Source organism: Vombatus ursinus, unplaced genomic scaffold, assembly GCF_900497805.2.
Source record: "Vombatus ursinus unplaced genomic scaffold, bare-nosed wombat genome assembly UNPS02014945.1, whole genome shotgun sequence".
In the NCBI taxonomy this organism is placed as follows: domain Eukaryota; kingdom Metazoa; phylum Chordata; class Mammalia; order Diprotodontia; family Vombatidae; genus Vombatus; species Vombatus ursinus.
Genome location: NW_020954723.1, coordinates 2,490,963 through 2,508,752, shown reverse-complemented (window position 1 = coordinate 2,508,752; position 17,790 = coordinate 2,490,963). Strand labels below are relative to the sequence as shown.

General features: G+C 39.2%; 1 protein-coding gene across 1 annotated transcript in view; it reads left to right on the top strand.

The window, feature by feature from the left end:
- The window catches only part of LOC114030030 (disintegrin and metalloproteinase domain-containing protein 20-like), a 33,716-nt gene extending 17,522 nt beyond the window's left edge, over positions 1 to 16,194 (top strand). The window contains exons 2-5 of the mRNA XM_027844694.1: positions 7,939 to 8,015; positions 8,133 to 8,330; positions 8,448 to 8,587; positions 16,032 to 16,194. Coding sequence (XP_027700495.1) covers positions 7,939 to 8,015; positions 8,133 to 8,330; positions 8,448 to 8,587; positions 16,032 to 16,194 — 578 coding nt within the window. The remainder of the gene's footprint in view (positions 1 to 7,938; positions 8,016 to 8,132; positions 8,331 to 8,447; positions 8,588 to 16,031) is intronic.
- Positions 16,195 to 17,790: the final 1,596 nt, after the last annotated feature.

Genomic DNA, 17,790 nt, shown 5'->3' with positions numbered 1-17,790 from the left:
GATGAGCAGGCAGACTTCAGAAAAACCTGGAAAGACTTGTGCAAATTGATGCTGAGTGAAAAGAGCAGAACCAGGAAAACATTGTACACAGTATCAGCAACATTGTGTGATGATCAACTATGAATGACTCAGCTCTTCTCAGCAACACAATGATTCAAGACAAGTACAAAGGACTCATGAAGGAAAATGCTAACCACATTCAGATAAAGAACTGATGGACTCTGAATGCAGATCAGAGCATAATTTTTCACTTTATTTTTCTCATTTTTTTTCTTCTTTTGATATGTTTCTTCTTTTACAGCTGTGACTGATACGGAAATATGTTTTACATAATTGCATATATATAACCTATATCAAATTGCCTACCATTTTAGGAATAGGGGAGGGGAGATGGGAGGGAGAAAATTTGGAACTCAAAATCTTGTAAAAATGAATACAAGAATGGAGGAGACTCTATCAAGAGTATTCACCTCAACCACTAAAGGAGATTTAGTTGCACTTTATAATGAGCAGATGGAGAGAACTGATGGACATTCACCCAGGAAAAAGTTAAGAAAAAAAAACTGTTCACCATCTGTAAGACTTTCTGACCCAGATATGGGCACTGAAAGTAATACATGCAGTGAAGGAAACTGTGTATTATTAGAAGGCAGGAGAATTGAAGCCAGAGGCAACTTCTTTCCTGCTTAAAACTTCTGCCAAGACTCATGGGTACAGATTCAACCCACAAAGCTCGAAAATATTGATAGCCAGCCGGCATGGTTTTCGGCCCAGGTGCAGACACACAAAGTTATAATTATCCTGATGGTCAGGCCATAGCATTACCTTGGGTATAGGAACTGAAAGATCAGTCAGTGACGAGAGAACTAGCCTATTAGATCAGTCACTGGGGCAGCTAGGTGGCCCAGTGGATAGAGCACTGGCCCTGGAGTCAGGAGGCCCTGAGTTCAAATCCGGCCTCAGACACATAACACTTACTAGCTGTGTGACTCTGGGCAAGTCACTTAACCCCAATTGCCTCACATAAAAAAGAACAAAAACAAAAACAAAAGACCAGTTACTAGGCTGAGTTGGGATATTACAAGTAAACCTGAAAATATAGTTACAAATGTCCAGGCAATAATGCTAGAGATTGCCCATGTGAAATGTGGCTTACATGTAACTGCATATATTTACTGCTGTACATGTGAATTACATGTTTGAGTATGCTCATTTTTATTTTTCTCTTATGTTCATTTGACTGCTTTGTGTTATGTTCGTGCTATAGCAATGTCTGTTAATTGTTGTACATACATACTGGCTTATAGTTAAGTTGTACTTTGTAGGCCCACTGATATGGGTATTATTGCAGCTAGTTGGCTTTGCTTTTTTTTAGCCATGCTTATTGCTTTTAATTGATTGTTTAATTAATTGATCCATATATTATGGATATAAATGTACTTTCGAAATGTGCAGATGTTATGTCCTATGTGTGATTAGGGATGGTGTTGCTGGAGCATCCTCTCAAGCAATGCTCTGTCAAGTGCCATGTCTACTGCATAAACTGTTAATGTGCATTTGTTTTATTTTAGTTTCAGTAGTACTGAGGGTTGGCTACCAGAGAAGCCAGGAAAAGCACCCTTATTATTTTACTGCACTGATGTTTGTGCTTATACCGTATACTTACAGGTGTTGGACCTGCCCCAGCTGATCTTTGAAAAGGATTACAAAGAGTTTCAGCCCAGGAGAGGAATATAACCCCTGTCCCAAAGCCCATTGTTATGGGACTCTCTCTCCTCATTGGAGATGAATGCCCTGCCCTGAGTAAGGGGTATGGAGGAGTTGGTGAGAGTGCAGGAGCTCCAGCCTTCTTCATTTTTTCTTCTTTATATTATTCTTCAAGCTACAAGTCACTTCAGGAACTTCTGGCTTCCAGCTTTGAGAGGGAATTTAGCAGAGGCCAATCTCACTTCAAGTTGCTGAAGGGAAAAAAAAGCTATGGAAAAACTTGAGAGGAGGTGGCAATCTCAATTGTGTCCCTTTCCCCAGCTTGCTACTCTAGAGACTATGGGAAGTTTCCCCTCAGGTGAGATTCATTTCTCTCTCTGTCTCTGTCTGTCTTTGTCTCTCTGTCTCTGTCTCTGTCTCTCTGTCTCATTATCTCACTTCCAATGGGAAACATCCTTCACTCTGATATGTATTCTCTTATGTATACCTTCACTGATTTCTGTTCTGCCATTATTTGGATACGTGGGTTTCTTGACTATTCACTACGTGTATTCATTGTGGAACTGGTATTTTGATGGGAAAGGGGTCAAACTTTGAATATAAAGCTTGGATGTCTTCCTTTCCTCCCAATAATAATGACCCAAAAGTCAGAAGTTAAATTGAACCCTTTCATATACCTACACAAACAGTACTTAAGGGAATAGACATATAATTCTAATCCAGTACCCTCTTTTTCTAAGGAGAGCAGAGTGGCCTCTGGCCTCAACTTCCTACCTTCCTGACAGGGATTAAAGTCTCCCTTGGAAAGGTCAGAGAAGAGACTAGAGATGTCTGTCCTGCCTCCCTTCACGTCACACCTGACACAGCCCTTGCAACTCATGAGGCCTTGTCATATGCAGGCTTGTCCACCCTTAGAGTCATCTTTACACTTAAAACCTCTTACCTCCAGAATTAAATATAAACTACTATTTAGCATTTAAAGCTCTTCATAAGCTGGTTCTTTTCTACCTTTACAATCTTACCCTTTACTCCTCAATCCAAGCACTTTTATGATCCGGCTACTCTGGAATACTTGCAGTTCCTTGAAAACAATGCTCCATCTCCTTTCTCTGTGACTTCCCACCAGCTGTCCTCTATGCCTGGGATTCTCTGCCCCCCTCACCTCCCTCTTTGTTTTCTTAGCTTTCTTCAAGATTCAGTTCAGATTCCACCTTCTGTATGAGGCCTTTCTCAGCCCCCTTAGCTGCTTAGCTGCTAGGCGCAGGGGTGGGGAATCCACAGCCTTGAGGCCACACGTGAATGGATTTAGTCAAAGGGCCACACTTGAGGACCTAGAAGGCCACATGTGGCCTCGAGGCTGCACGTTCCCCACCCATTAGAGACTTCACTTTCTAGATCACCTTAAATCTATCTACTCTGTGTATTATCTTGCATGTACCTAATTATTTATTTACTCTCTCCCCCATTAGAATGAGCAGATTTGCTTCTGGATGGCTGGAACTGGGGTTTTTTGCTTTTCTTTGTAACCTCAGCTCTTAGCACATTAATAAATAACTGTTGCCTTAGAATTTAAGTAAAATCTCCTCATTCCAAAGATTTTGGGTCTCCACACTAATCAGCACGTGTCAGAGGCTCCCAACCTTTCTCTGCCCTTCTGGTGCCCGGACAGTGGCCAGGTCCTACCGGTCAGACTCCTTTTCAGACAGTCGATTAGGATTTATTACATATCTACTATGAGCCAGGCACCGTGCTTCTATTTATTCTTACAACGTCTCTTAGGGTACGCATGCTTGAACCCACCTATCATTTCTATAAGGATCAGGAAATGCTTGACTGATGTTGGTAAGTCATATCTGACTCAAAGTCCATGGGGTTTTCTTGGCAAAGATGCTGGAGTGGTTTGCCATTTCCTTCTCCATTGTGTCCTCATTTTATAGATGACAAAATGAGACAAACAGGGGTTAAGTGACTTACCTGGGGTCACACAGCTAGTAAGTGTCTGACGCTGGATTTGAACTCAGATCTTCCTGACTCCAGGCCTAGTACTCTATCCACTGCACCACCTGTTAGTTTTCCTAATATTTAACCAGCCCCTACATTCTTGGTGTAAATCCCACCTGGTCATAGTGTATGATTCTTATAATAGATTGCTGTAATCTTTTAGCTAGTATTTTATTTAAAAATCTTGCATCAATACTCTTCAGGGAAATTGGTCTATATATTTTTTCTCTGTTTTTGTTCTTCCTGGTTTAGGTATCAGTACTATATTTGTGTCATAAAAGGAATTTGGTAGTTCTCCTTCTTTGCCTACTTTTCCAAATAGTTTATATAGTATTGGGATTAATTGTTCTTTAAATGTTTGGTAGAATTCACTTGTGAATACATCTGGTCCTGGGGATATTTTCTTAGGAAGTTCATTGATGGTTTGTTCAATTTCTTTTTCTAAGATTGGGTTAAGTATTTTATTTCTTCTTCTGTTAATCTGGGTAATTTATATTTTTGTAGATATTCATCTATTTTGTTTAGATTGTCAAATTTATTGGAATATAATTGGGTAAAAGAGTTCTTAACAATTATCTTAATTTCCTCTTCTTTGGTGGTGAATTCATCCCTTTTGTTTTTGATACTAGTAATTTGGTTTTCTTCTTTTTTTTAATCAAATTTACCAATGGTTCATTCATTTTTTTTCATAAAACCAGCTCCTAGTTTTATTTGTTAGTTCAATGGTTTTCTTACTTTCAATTTTAATAATCTCTCCTTTCATTTTCAGTATTTCCAATTTGGTGTTTAATTGAGGATTTTAATTAGTTATTTTTCTAATTTTTTAAATTGTATTCCCAATTCATTGATTTGCTTTTTTTCTATTTTATTGATGTAAGCAATTAGGGATATAAATTTTCCCCAAAGTATTGCTTTGCTGCATCCCATAAATTTTGGAATGTTGCTTAATTGTTGTCATTTTTTAATGAAATTATTGTTTCTATGATTTGTTCTTTGACCTACTTTTTTAGGATTATATTAATTTCCAGTTAATTTTTAATCTCTCTTTCCATTGCCCATTATTGGATATAATTTTTATTGCATTATGATCTGAAAAGGATGCATTTACTATTTCTACTTTTCTGCATTTGGTTGTGAGGTTTTCATGTCTTAATACATGGTCAATTTTTGTTTTGGTGCCATGTACTGCTGAGAAAAAGATATGTTCCTTTCTATTCCCATTCAATTTTCTCCAGAGATCTATCATATCTAACTTTTCTAGAATCTTATTCACCTCCTTAACTTCTTTCTTTGTTTTGTTTTGTTTTTTGCTTTTAGGCAATTGGGGTTAAGTGACTTGCCCAGGGTCATACAGCTAGTAAGTGTCAAGTGTTTGGTCTGAGGTCGGATTTGAACTCAGATACTCCTGACTTCAGGGTTGGTGCTCTATCCACTGCACTATCTAGCTTCTCCCTTAACTTCTTTCTTATTTATTTTTTGGTTAGATGTATCTAGCTCTCAGAGGGGAAAGTTGAAGGCCCCCACTAGTCTAGTTTTATTGAATATTTCCTGTTATAATTTATCCAACTTCTTCAAATATTAGGTGCTATACCATTTGGTGCATATGTGTATCATATTGATATGACTTCATTGTCTATGGTACCTTTCATCAAGATATAGTTTCCTTCTTTATCCCTTTTAGTTAGATCATTTTTGTTTTTGCTTTGTCTGAGATCATGATTGCCACCCCTGCTTTCTTTGCTTTAGCTGAAGCAGAATAGATTCTGCTCCAGTGCCTTACCTTTACCCTAGGTGTATCTCTCTGCTTCAGATGTATTTCTTAGAAACAACATGCTCAGGATTCTGGTTTTTAATTCATTCTGCTACCCACTTCCATTTAATGGGTGAGTTCATCCCATTCACACTGACATTTATAATAACTGTGTATTTCCCTCCATGCTATTTTTCCCTGGTTTATTCCCCTCTCTCTCTTACCCCCACCCTTTCCCTCCTCACAAGTGTTTTACTTCTGATCACTGCCTTCTCCAATCTACCCTCCTTTTTATCAGTCTCCTCTCCCCCTTCTATGATCCCTGTCCCTTTTTACTTCCTTACAGGGTAAGATAGAATTCTATATCCAACTCAGTGTGTGCACTATTCCCTCTTTAAGACAATTTTGATGAGAGTAAGGTTTAAGCTTTGCCCACCACTAGCTCTTTCATGCCTCTTTTGTGTGAGATAGTTTACCCCACTCAATCTCTCCTCTCCTTCTTCCACTGCAATTTTCTTTCTCATTCCTTTATTTTATTTTTTGGGGGGCTATCATCCCATCAAAGTCACCTTATATCCACATGCTTTGTCTATATATTCTCCTTCTAATTGCTCTAATAGTAATAAAGTTCTTAAGAGTTCTTGCCATACAAAAACATAAACAGTTTAACCTCATTGAATTTCTTATATCTTCTCTTGTTTCTTTTTTACTTTTTTATGTTTCTCTTGAGTCTTGTATTTGGAGGTCAGAATTTTTTATTTGACTTTGGTCTTTTAATTAGAAATCTTTGAAAGCTTTCTATTTTGTTACATGTCCAATATTCAGTTTTGCTGGGTAGGTGATTCTTGGTTGTAATCTTAACTCCTTGGCCTTTTGGTATATCATATTCCAAGCCCTCCAGTTCTTTAACGTGGAAGCTGTCAAATCCTGTGTAATCTCGACTGTGGCTCCATGATATTTGAATGGTTTCTTTTTGGCTGCTTGTAGTCCTTTCTACTTGATCTGTGAACTCTGGAATTTGTCTATGATGTTCCTGGGAGTTTTCATTTTGGGATCTCTTTCAGATGGTAATTGATGGATTTTTCCAATGTCTATTTTGCCCTCTGGTCCTAAAATATGATGGCAGTTTTCTTTGATAATTTCTTTTTTTTTTTTAACATATACTTTGTTGTTGTTGTTGTTTGTTTGTTTGTTTTTATTTAAAATAATTTATTTTGAATTATCAACAATCACTTCCATAAGCTTTTGAATTTTAATTTTTTCTCCCCCTCCTTTCCCACCTCCCTCCCCAAGATGGTGTACAATCTGATATAGGCTATACATATACATTCCTATTAAACATATTTTCACATTGGTGATGTTGTAAGTAAGAATTAGAACTAATAGGAGGAACCACCAGAAAGAGGAAACAAAACACAATAGAAGAAAAAAATAGCAAATAGTATGCCTCGATCTGCATTCAAACTCCATAGTTCTTTCTTTGCATGTGGATAGCATTTTCCATCATGAGGCTTGTGGAGATGTCTTTAGATCCTGGTATTGCTAAGAAGGGTCAAGTCTATCAATATTAGTCATTTCACAATGTGGCTGTTGCTGTGTACAACATTCTCCTGGTCCTGCTCACTTCACTCATACTAGTTTCAGACCATACAAGTCTTTCCGGGTTTTTCTAAAGTTAGCCTGCTTATCATTTCTTATAGCACAATATTATTCCATTACATTCATATACCACAACTTGTTCAGCCATTCCTCAATTGATGGGCATCCTCTCAATTTCCAATTCTTTGCCATTACAAAAAGAGTTGCTATAAATATTTTTGTGCTTGCAGGTCCTTTTCCCATTTGTATGATATCTTTGATAATTTCTTGAAAGATGTTGTCCAGACTTTTTTTATCATAACTTTCAGGTAACTTAATAATTCTTATATTATCTCTCTTGGATCTATTTTCTAGGTCAGTTGTTTTTCCAATGAGAAATTTCACATTTTCTTCTATTTTTTTCTTACTTTTTGATTTTGTTTTATCGTATCTTGATGTCTCATAGAGTCATTAGCTTCAACTTGCTCATTCTAATTTTTAAGGAACTATTTTCTTCAGTGAGCTTTTGTACTTTCTTATCCATTTGGTGAATTTTATTTTTTTAGGGAGTTACTTATTTTCCTCAGTAAATTTTTTATCTTTCCCACGCCACTGACTCTTTTTTTCATGATTCTCTTGTTTTACTTTCATTTCTTTTCACAATTTTTCTTCTACTGCTCTAATCTGTTTTTTAAAATCCTTTTTAAGCTATTCAAGTAATTCTTTTTGGGCCTGAGACCAAATTACATTTTTTCATTGAGGCTCCACATTTAGTCATTTTGACACCAATGTCCTCTTCTAAGTTTATGCTTTGATCCTCCCTGTCACCATAGTAACTTTCTATAGTCAAGTTCCTTTTCATATGTTTTTTGCTCATTTTTCTGCCTTTTTTGGTGACTTAGTGTTTTTATGTGAGAGTTGGGATCTGGTCCTGCATTGTCCCAAGCTGCTAGGACTGGGGCTCAGGGTTTTATTGCTGGTTTTCACTGGGCTTCAGGGCTTAGTTGTTTGTTTTCACTAGAGGGCAGGCTACCCTTCTGGCTTGTATTGGGCAGGTGGGCCCTCCCTGCTGGCCTCCCCTGGGTATGGGGTTTAGCTGCTGGCCTGCCCCAAGGGTGGAGCCTTGCTGCTGGATTGCTGTGGAAACAAGGCCTCTCTGCTGGCAGGCCCTGAAGGAGAAATCTTGTTGCTGATCTACTCCAGGGATGGGACCCTGCTGTTACAGGGTTGCTATGGAAACAGATTCTCTACTGACCGGCTCCATAGGGGGTATCTTGCTATTGGTTCACTACTGGTCAGCAATAGGGTCAAGGCCTCACTGGTGCCTTGTCCTTGGGGGTAGAGTCACTGCGGTGGGGCCTTGCTGTGCTGCACAGACTGCTCATTTGCCTAAGAGGCTGCTGGTTTACAGGAGGGCAGGTGGATTGCCCCAGCCTTGCAGCCTTACTGTAGGCCCCCTACTGTGAGGCTGGCTGGCTGCTGCTGCTTCTACTCTTGGACCTCAATCCCCTCCCACCCCAATAATGAAAAAGACCTTTTCCTGCCATACTGGTAAGCTGCTTCCCTGCTCCTCGATCAATTCTGAGGCAGTTTACTAGGTTGGAAAGGAATTTGGGGGGGACTTCAGAGGTTCCTTCCTCACTCTGACGTCTTGTCACTGGACGTGAGCATTGCTCTCATTTCTTTTCCCAATTTTCCCCCTACCACTTTTGATTTTTAAAATCAGCTTTTTTTTTTTGCTCTTGTAAAAAAAAAATTGCTTTCCTTAGCTTTTTCTCAGAATTCTTGTTGGGCTTTTGTCCAATCTATACTTTTATTTGAGACTTTGCTTGTAGATGTTCTTAAGTTGTTATCTTGAGTTTGTGTCCTTAAGCTTCTCTATCACCATACTAGCTTTCTTTTATGTTGTTATCTGCTCCTTTTCCAGCCCATTTCTTGACATTAACTAGGTTAGAGTTGGGCTATGCTCACTTTGGGGGGTGAGGTGGAGAGAAGGAAGAGAAATCACCATCCCAAACTTCAGGATTTTTTGCCTTTCTGTTTTCACAGCTAGTTCTGGGGGTCTGTAAGTTTTCAGTGCTTCCAAAGTGGTGTGATCCAGGAAGACATGGGGTCACTGCTTTCCTGGTCTGCATTCCTGTCCTCACCTAGGAAGGGCCCCTGCTCTTTTGCAACCTCCAGTGCTCCTAGTACTCCTAGTACTCCTCTCTGCCCTGGAACTGTGATCTGGAACTGGGTAATGGGCAATGGAGTTGCTAAATGCTGACCAGTCTCATACCTAGTATCTGCACAGGGATCTCCTATAATCTCTTTCTGACCAATTGTCAATCCCCTTACTGCCTAAGGCAGTGAGAGCTCCTGATACTGCTGTTACTGCCACCTTCAAGGCCCACAGGCAGTGTGGTCTCCTTGCTACACTCCCAACCCCCACCCCAGTGTTACAAACCTCTCCTTCTGACCTCCTAAATTGTGTTGAGCTGGGAAAATGTCTTATCCCAACATTTTGTTGGTTATGCCACTCCAAAATTGGATTTGAGGCATTTTTTAACAGTTGTTTGGAAGGGAATATTAGGAGAGGTCAGCTAGAATGTTCTGTCTACTTCACCATCTTGGTTCCACGTCATAAACTGGACTTGTAATCTCACTTATGGGATTATACCCCAAGGGCTCAAACACAGAAGAAAAGGTCTCATGTAATTAGGACAGAAGCAATTTTGTGGCTAGAGACTAAATGGGTACATTATCAGTGAGAGGATGGTTGAACAAATGTAGAAAACAAATGGAATGGAATATTATTGTGACTCAAGACAATTACAAAGAATTTGGAGATTCTTGGGAAGACCCTGTATGAAGTAATGCAGAATGATGTGAGCAGAACCATGAGAACAATTTACATAATAACCATGACAGTGTGAAGGAAAACAATATTGAAAGATATCAATACCCTGGTTAATGCAGCAACTAAACTCGACTCCAGAAGACAGACAGACAGTAATATCTACAGGTATAGAATGAAGTACATGTTGTCATATAAAGCCAGTGTTTTGGTTTGTTTTATTTAACTACTTTTTTTCAAAGGGAGGATTTGATTGGAGCGATGGGTTCCATGGGAAATAACAGTGAGTTATTTTTATCACATCAATAAAAGATTTATTTGAAAAAATTTAAAGTGAGAGAATGTCTTAGTTACCAACAAGAAAGAGAATCCTGGGCTAAATGCTGAAACAAAGAGGAGGAGAAAGGGTTTAGTGTCAGGCCAGGCAGGAGTTTGCCCACCTGGCTCATGGGTTTTCCTCTTTTAACAAATATTTATTTTATTAAGTTCCTATTATGTGCAAGTTATTCTGCTAGATACTGAGGATCTAAAAACAAAGGTAACGTGACTATTTCCCTCAAGAAGTGAAGAAATGAGAAAAAAAGAAATGAGAAATCATTCTCATGGAAGATTTAGGTTTAAAGCTACAGATCAAAAAGAAAATACTGCAAGCAGCCAGAAAGAAACAATTTAAATATCATGGAACCACAGTCAGGATTACACAGGACCTTGCAGAGTCTACATTAAAAGATCATGGGACATGGAATACGATATTCTTTAAGGCAAAAGAACTTGGATTACAACCAAGGATAAACTACCCAGCGAAACTGAGCATGATCTTTCAGCGGAGGAGATGGAGATTCAATGAAATAGGGAACTTCCAAATCTTCCTGATAAAAAGACCAGAGCTCAACGGAAAATTTGATCTTCAAATACAAGACTCAAGAAAGACATAAAAAGGTAAATGGGACAGAAAAAAATGTTATTAATAAGGGCAAACTGTTTACATTCCAACAAGGGAAGACACTTGTAACTCTTGAGAACTGTATTGTTATTACACCATTTTAAAGGGGTATACATAGAGGGGATGAGTGTAAGTTAACTTTGATGTAATGATAAAAAAACTAATCAAGTGGGTTCAATGGATCTAAGTAAGTGGATTAATCTGATCTAACTAAGGGAATGGTAATGGGAGAAAAGGAAAGAAGGAGGCAAACAAGGGTAGATTACTTACAGAAAAAGGCACAAAAACCTATTACAGTAGAGGGAAAGAAGGGAGGGAGATGAGCATTGTTTGAACCTTACTCTCATCGAATTTGGGTGAAGAAGAGAATAACATAATTGGTTAGGTATAGAAATCTAAGTAGCCCTATAGGCAGTAGGAGGGAAAAGGGGAAAGAAAAGGAAGGGGGGATAGAAGGGAGGGAAGAAGTAGTAAGGATAAAGAAGAAGAAAAGGGAGGGGGCTAATAGAAGGGAGGCAGGACTGAGGGAAAGGTGGTAGCCAAAGGGAGAAAGGAGAAAGAAAAACATCAACAGGGGAAATAGGATGCAGAGAAAGACACAGATAGTAATCATAAGTGAATGTGAATGGGATGAACTCTCCCATAAAACAGAAGTGGATAGCAGAATGGATTAAAAACCATAATCCTACAATATGTTGTTTACAAAAAACACATTTGAAACAAAGGAACACACAGAGTATAAGTAAGGGACTGGAGCAGAATCTATTATGCTTCAGTGGAAATAAAAAAAAGCAGGGGTAGCAATTTTGGTCTCAGACAAAGTAAAAGCAAAAATAGACCTAATTAAAAGAGATAAGGAAGGAAACTACATCTTGCTAAAAAAATACAATAGATACTGAAGCAACATCAATACTAAATATATATGCACCAAGTGGTATAGCATCCAGATTCTTAGAGGAGAAATTCAGGGAGTTACAGGAAGAAACAGACAGCAAAACTATACTAGTGGGGAACCTCAACCTCTCCCTCTCTGAACTAGATAAATCTAACCACAAGTTAAATAAGAAAGAAGTTAAGGAGGTGAATAGAACATTAGAAAAGTTAGACATGGTAGACCTCTGGAGAAAACTGAATGGGGATAGAAAGGAATATACTTTTCCTCGGCGGTACATAGCACATACACAAAAATTGACCATGTGCTGGGGCATAAAAACCTCACAATCCAATGCAGAAAGGCAGAAATATTAAATGCATCCTTTTCAGATCATGATGCAATAAAAAATTATATGTAATAAAGGGCCATGGAAAGACAGACTAAAAAATAATTGAAACTAAATAATCTAATCATAAAAAATGAATGGGCCAAACAATAAATCATAGAAATAACTGATAACTCCATTCAAGAGAATGACAATAATAAGACAACATAACAAAATTTATGGGATGCAGTGAAAGCAGTTCTTAGGGGAAGTTTTATATCTCTAAATTCTTAATTAAATAGAGAATAAAATAGAGAAAGAGGAGATCAACGAATTGGGCATGCAACTAAAAAAACTAGAAAAAGAACAAATTAAAAATCCTCAACTAAACACCAAATTAGAAATACTGAAAAACAAAGGAGAGAATAATAAAAAAAGGATTACTCCCAGGTTATGAACCTGGTATTATCCTTAATGCGAGAAATTAAGCATACTAATGCAATGCAATGCTAATGCTCTGAATTGGTCCAGCCATTCTGGAAAGCAGTTTGGAGCTATGCCCCAATACTAACCAAACTGCATTCCCTTTGACCCTGTGATACCACTACTAGACCTATATCCCAAAGAGATTAAAGAGGGAAAGAACCCATATGGACAAAAATATTTATAGCAACTATTCCTATTCCTATCATAGCAAAGGAAAATGATGGGGGTATACATCAATTGAGGAACAGCTAAACACATTACAGCATATAAATGTAATATTATTGTGCAATAACAAATGAAAAAAGGAACTGTTTTAGAGAAAACTGGGAAAATTTTTATGAACTGATATAGTTACGTGAGCAGAAACAGGAAAACAATTTATATAATAAAAACACTATAAAGACAAACAACTTTGAAAGCCTTAAGAACCATGATTTCAGAAGAACAACAATGAAGCATGTTCTCCATCTCCTGACAGAAAGGTGATGGAAAGATGTAGAAGAAGGTACATGTTTTTTGGACACAGCCAGTGTGGTCATTTGTTTTGTTTGATTATGCATATTTATTAACAAAAATTTTATTTTTCTGTTCTTTTTTAATTGGGGGGTTGGTGAAGAGAAAGGAAGGCTAGAGGTGGCCCCTCAAAAAAAAGAAAAAAATTATCAAACCATTTTTAAAGGCACAGAAGAGAGCAGATATAGAGCGAGCAAGAAACACAGACAAGCAGGAGAGCTTTGAAAGTCACATGTTAAATTTATTATAGATTTTAAAAGAAAAGCAAACTGCATAGCAGCTTCATGTATAATCCTCTTTTTCTGTTTTGTTATGCATTTGGAAATGCTTATTTCATTTGTTTTTGTTGTTGTTGTTGTTAGATTCAGAAAAATAAATTTAAAAAACCAAAAGGAGGCAGAAGTCTGAATGTAAATCGAAGCATGAATCAGGGTGGGGTGGAGGGGTAGTTATTTCCCTCAACAGAAATTGTAAAGTGAGAAGGAGGGGTAGTTCTAAGGAGAAAGATAATGAGTTCAGTTTGGGGCATGTGATTTTTGAGATGCCTATGGTGTATCTAAGTGGAGAGGTCCAGCAGTCAATTGGTAATGAAAGACTAGAGAGCTCAGGAGAGAGAGGAGGACTTAGGAATCATCTTCATAGTGATGACAGTTGAATCCATAGAAACTGAGGAGATCAGGTCTGAGAGAGAAAAGAAAAGAGAGGAGAGGGCTCAGAACAGAGACTTGGGCTACACCCACAAATAAAGAGTGGGACAGGGAGAATGAGTAGTCAAACGGGTGAAAAGAGAACCATGACAAAGCAGTGTCATGACAATCCAGGGAAGAGAGAACGTACCTAAGACGATACAGCAGGAAGGGACTTCAGAGGCCTACTAGGCCAACTGAGGGCCCAAGGAGGCTTAAATGGCTTGCCAGAAGTGACATAAAAGTACCAGAGATGGGATTTGAACCCAAGTCCTCTGACTTCAGAGCCAGAGCGGCTTCCTTCACCTAAATAACACCCCCATTTTAGATGAAGAAACTGAGGCTCCAAGTTAAAATGACTTGCCCAAAGTCACAAAGCTTATAACAAACAGGAGGAGCTCAAACCTAGAACTTCTCAGCCCTGGAACAGCATTCTTGATACTACATCATGCTGATGAAATGCCTTAGGAAGTTGTAAGGGGAGATTTTCCATTTTTTTTGGAATGGAGAGTAAGGAATGGAATGGTCCAGTCCTATTATTTCATTGGTGAAGGGAATTCACCATGAAGAAACTCTACAGATGCAGACTCCCAACTGTATTGTGGTCTTAGAGCCTGGGAGTGCTGACAAGTTAAGGCACTTGCCTAGGTTGTACAGCCAGTATGTGCTCAACTTGGAGGTAAACCCAGGTCTTAACATCAATCTAAACTCTATCCACTATGTAATTCTGCCCCTTAAATCACACCTAAAACTCATCCTTGCTAGCCAATGAAAACAATGCTGTAAAGTCTATTAGATGATTGAGTAGACTGCAGCTAAGGCCTAGTTTGAGTGAGGATCCTGTCTTAATTGTACTGTAGGAAAAGACTAGGTCTTTTAAAATCATGCAAACGTATGCAAAGCAAAAACAATTTTAAATATTCAAAGTTGACTTTGAACAAGAGCTTTGACACTTTAAAACAAAACAGAAACAAAGCTCTGCTGGCATTCTTCTTCCTTGCTAAAGAAAAAATAATCAATCAATCCAAATTCATTAAGCATCTATTACAGGTCAGGCACTGTGCTAACCCACAAGGATTTCTAACCAGCAAATTCGGCATTGGGTTCAGTTACCAGTTACAGTGGGTAAGAAGATCCCTTGGTTAAGAATTATTCCCAGGAAAGGGCCCACCTGTACAAAAATATTTATAGCAGCCCTTCTTATGGTGGCAAAGAATTGGAAATTGAGGGAATGCCCATCAATTGGCAAATGGTTGAACAAGTTGTGGTATATGAATGTAATGGAATACTGTTGCGTTATAAAAATGATGAGCAGGTGGCCTTCAGAAAAACCTGGAAAGACTTATATGAACTGATGCTGAGTGAAATGAACAGAACCAGGAGAATGTTGTACACAGTAATAGCAGCATTGTGCAATAATCAACTATGATAGACTTAGCTCTTCTCAGCAATACAGTGACCCAAGACAATTCCAAAAGACTCCATGATGGAAAATGCTATCCACATCCAGAGAAAGAACTACAGTCTGAATACAGATCAAAGCATACTATTTTCACTTTTTTTGTTTTTTTTTTTCTTTCCTGTGGTTTTTCTCTTTTGTTCTGATTCTTTTTTCACAACATGACTAATGTGGAAATATGTTTGATTGTACATGTATAACCTATATCAGATTGCTTGCTGTCTTGGAGGTGGGGGAGGGAAAGGAGAAAAATTTGGAACTCAAAAACTTCTAAAAATGAATGTTCAAAACTAACTTTACATAAAAAGATAAAACATCTTTAGATATCTAAAATGGGTGGGAAAAGAATTATTCTCAAGGCAGGATCCCCAGTGTCAGCTCAAAAACTAAAGACACTGAATCTAGTTCCAGGCACAGTGAAGTTTTATTTTTATGCCTTATAACACTGAATAATCAAGATAAAGATGCTGGGAATTGGTTTCAGGTTGCAGTTAATTGACACCAGTAGGATGAGGGGAGGGGATCACTTTAGCGGTCCTGTGATCACTCCTCTTAGCCATTTCCTAACTTTTCTCTTTCCATAAGACAAAACATAATAAAGCAAAAGTTAAAGTACATTTTTCTAGTCTTATCTGGATCATGCCCAATCTTGAAAGCACATACACAACCCCATACAGAAAAATACAACTCTAGCACTCACATCTAGGAACATAATACCTTAAAAGAGGACATTTCCACTGGGGCAGGACCACTGTCAAGACTTCCTCCAAACCCAGGGAACTGGCAGTTGGGACAGGCCCAGCCTTAGCTACAGTGGCAGTGTTTTGGGTTTTTTTTATTATTATTGCAGACCTTTGTGGGTGCACATCTCAGGTGTGGAAGCCTACTTCAGGAGAAGCAAACTGGCACAGTATCTATGGAAACAGAACTTGCCTGGGCCACACATTGTGCCATCCTTCACTTCACCCACATCAGCCAGACCCGTGCCCAGATCATTAGTACCCCAGCATGTGGCTCCATTCACATACATTTGTAGTGAAATCGAGTGCTTTCGAAGAGGGGGAAAAGTTTTCACATTCTCACACTGAACTCTTCCGTATAAAACAGCCAACGGTGTCACATTTTACACGTGCAGAATCTCAGATACCACAGTGGCCAAACCGGTCACCTTGGCTGTTCACTTGGTAGCAGCCCAACAGCCCACTCTTTGACCCATGGCCAAAAACCTTTTCACAGTGGGCATCGTGGTTGTTGCATTGACGTGGATAGCACTAACCTGCTTCTCTGCACGGCGCTCCAGGTAGACATCTTCTGTGCGCTCTTGGGAGGTTCCACTGCACCAGTCAGGAAGGTCACATTCATCTGCTGCCTCTCGGCAGAACCTCCTCGATGATACAATCTTGCAGTTTTTGCACCAAGATCCAAAAGCACACAATGCGTCCAAACTTAACATGCAGTCGGCTGGACGACAGGGATCTTTTTCACAGAGCTTCAGGGAGCCACAGTCACTCCCCTCAATACCTGCCACCACTTGGTTCCCACCGTTTCGCCAGGGCGGGTGTTTGTGAGATTGGAAGAGTACTCAAACAAGATCCTGTTGCAGAGACAGTGGAATAAAAATCGGTGCAACTGCAGTTGCTGAATTCAGCTGCCTGGGAGCAGGAATTCTGCATGATTTAGTTGGTTTGCCCACAGATGCAAAATTCACTATCATGCTGCATACCAAAAATTTGGCCCAGCCCTTGAGCCACATTATGAGCAGAAAAAGGCAAGCTATTGCCAAAGAAAACACTAACTCTGGACCCCAGTGGAGGTGAACATATTCCTTCTAGGTAGGAAAGCCCAAGAACTTCAGGGAAGGAATGATTTATGAAAAGTTGAGCAGAGTCATGCTTCAAACGGGGTAAAGGGTCATGTTGTTTCTGCTTGCTGTAATCTTCCAGTAGCTGCTCTATGCTGTTGGTGCTAAGGAATTGTCCTTGGTTCCAGATCTCAATCCCAATCAAAAAAATGCAAATACCTACTGTCTAAAAATCGAATCCACTGCATTGACTGCATTTAATATATATTCCTGAACCTGTGTCTGGTTACTATTCTTATAAATGAAGAGAATGTTGTCCACCACTGCCACAAACTCCATAAACCTGGCCTGTGAACCCCAATCATAAGGAAGGCCTTGTTTCATAATTAAATTATCTTTTTTCTGAATCAGTAACCTATGGAGTCCAGTTCCCTCTTGTGTTAAACCCCAACTCTTGGTTCAGACCCCTTTTTCCTCCTCTATCCGATAGGCCACGTGTCCAAATTGGGAAGAGGTGAGAATGGGCTCATTTTCATATGTGAGATCATCTACCCACAGCATTTACCAGAGACCCTCGAATCAGGTGCTGAAGGCAGCCAGGGATGAGGTTCCCCCCCATATGGCCATGGTGGTAGCAGTCAGACCTGATGAAGGGCTCCTCCTTCTGCAGGGTGCTCTGGCCCAAACAGGTGAGCACTGGCAGGTGCCGGGGCAGTAGCAGCGTCTTAGGCCACAGGTGCACCATGTCCCTTCTGTTCTAGAGATATAGGTGGTAAACTAACTTCCCAAGTATATTCTTCTCTTTGGTGAGTGTCACCTGTCTAGGAATGA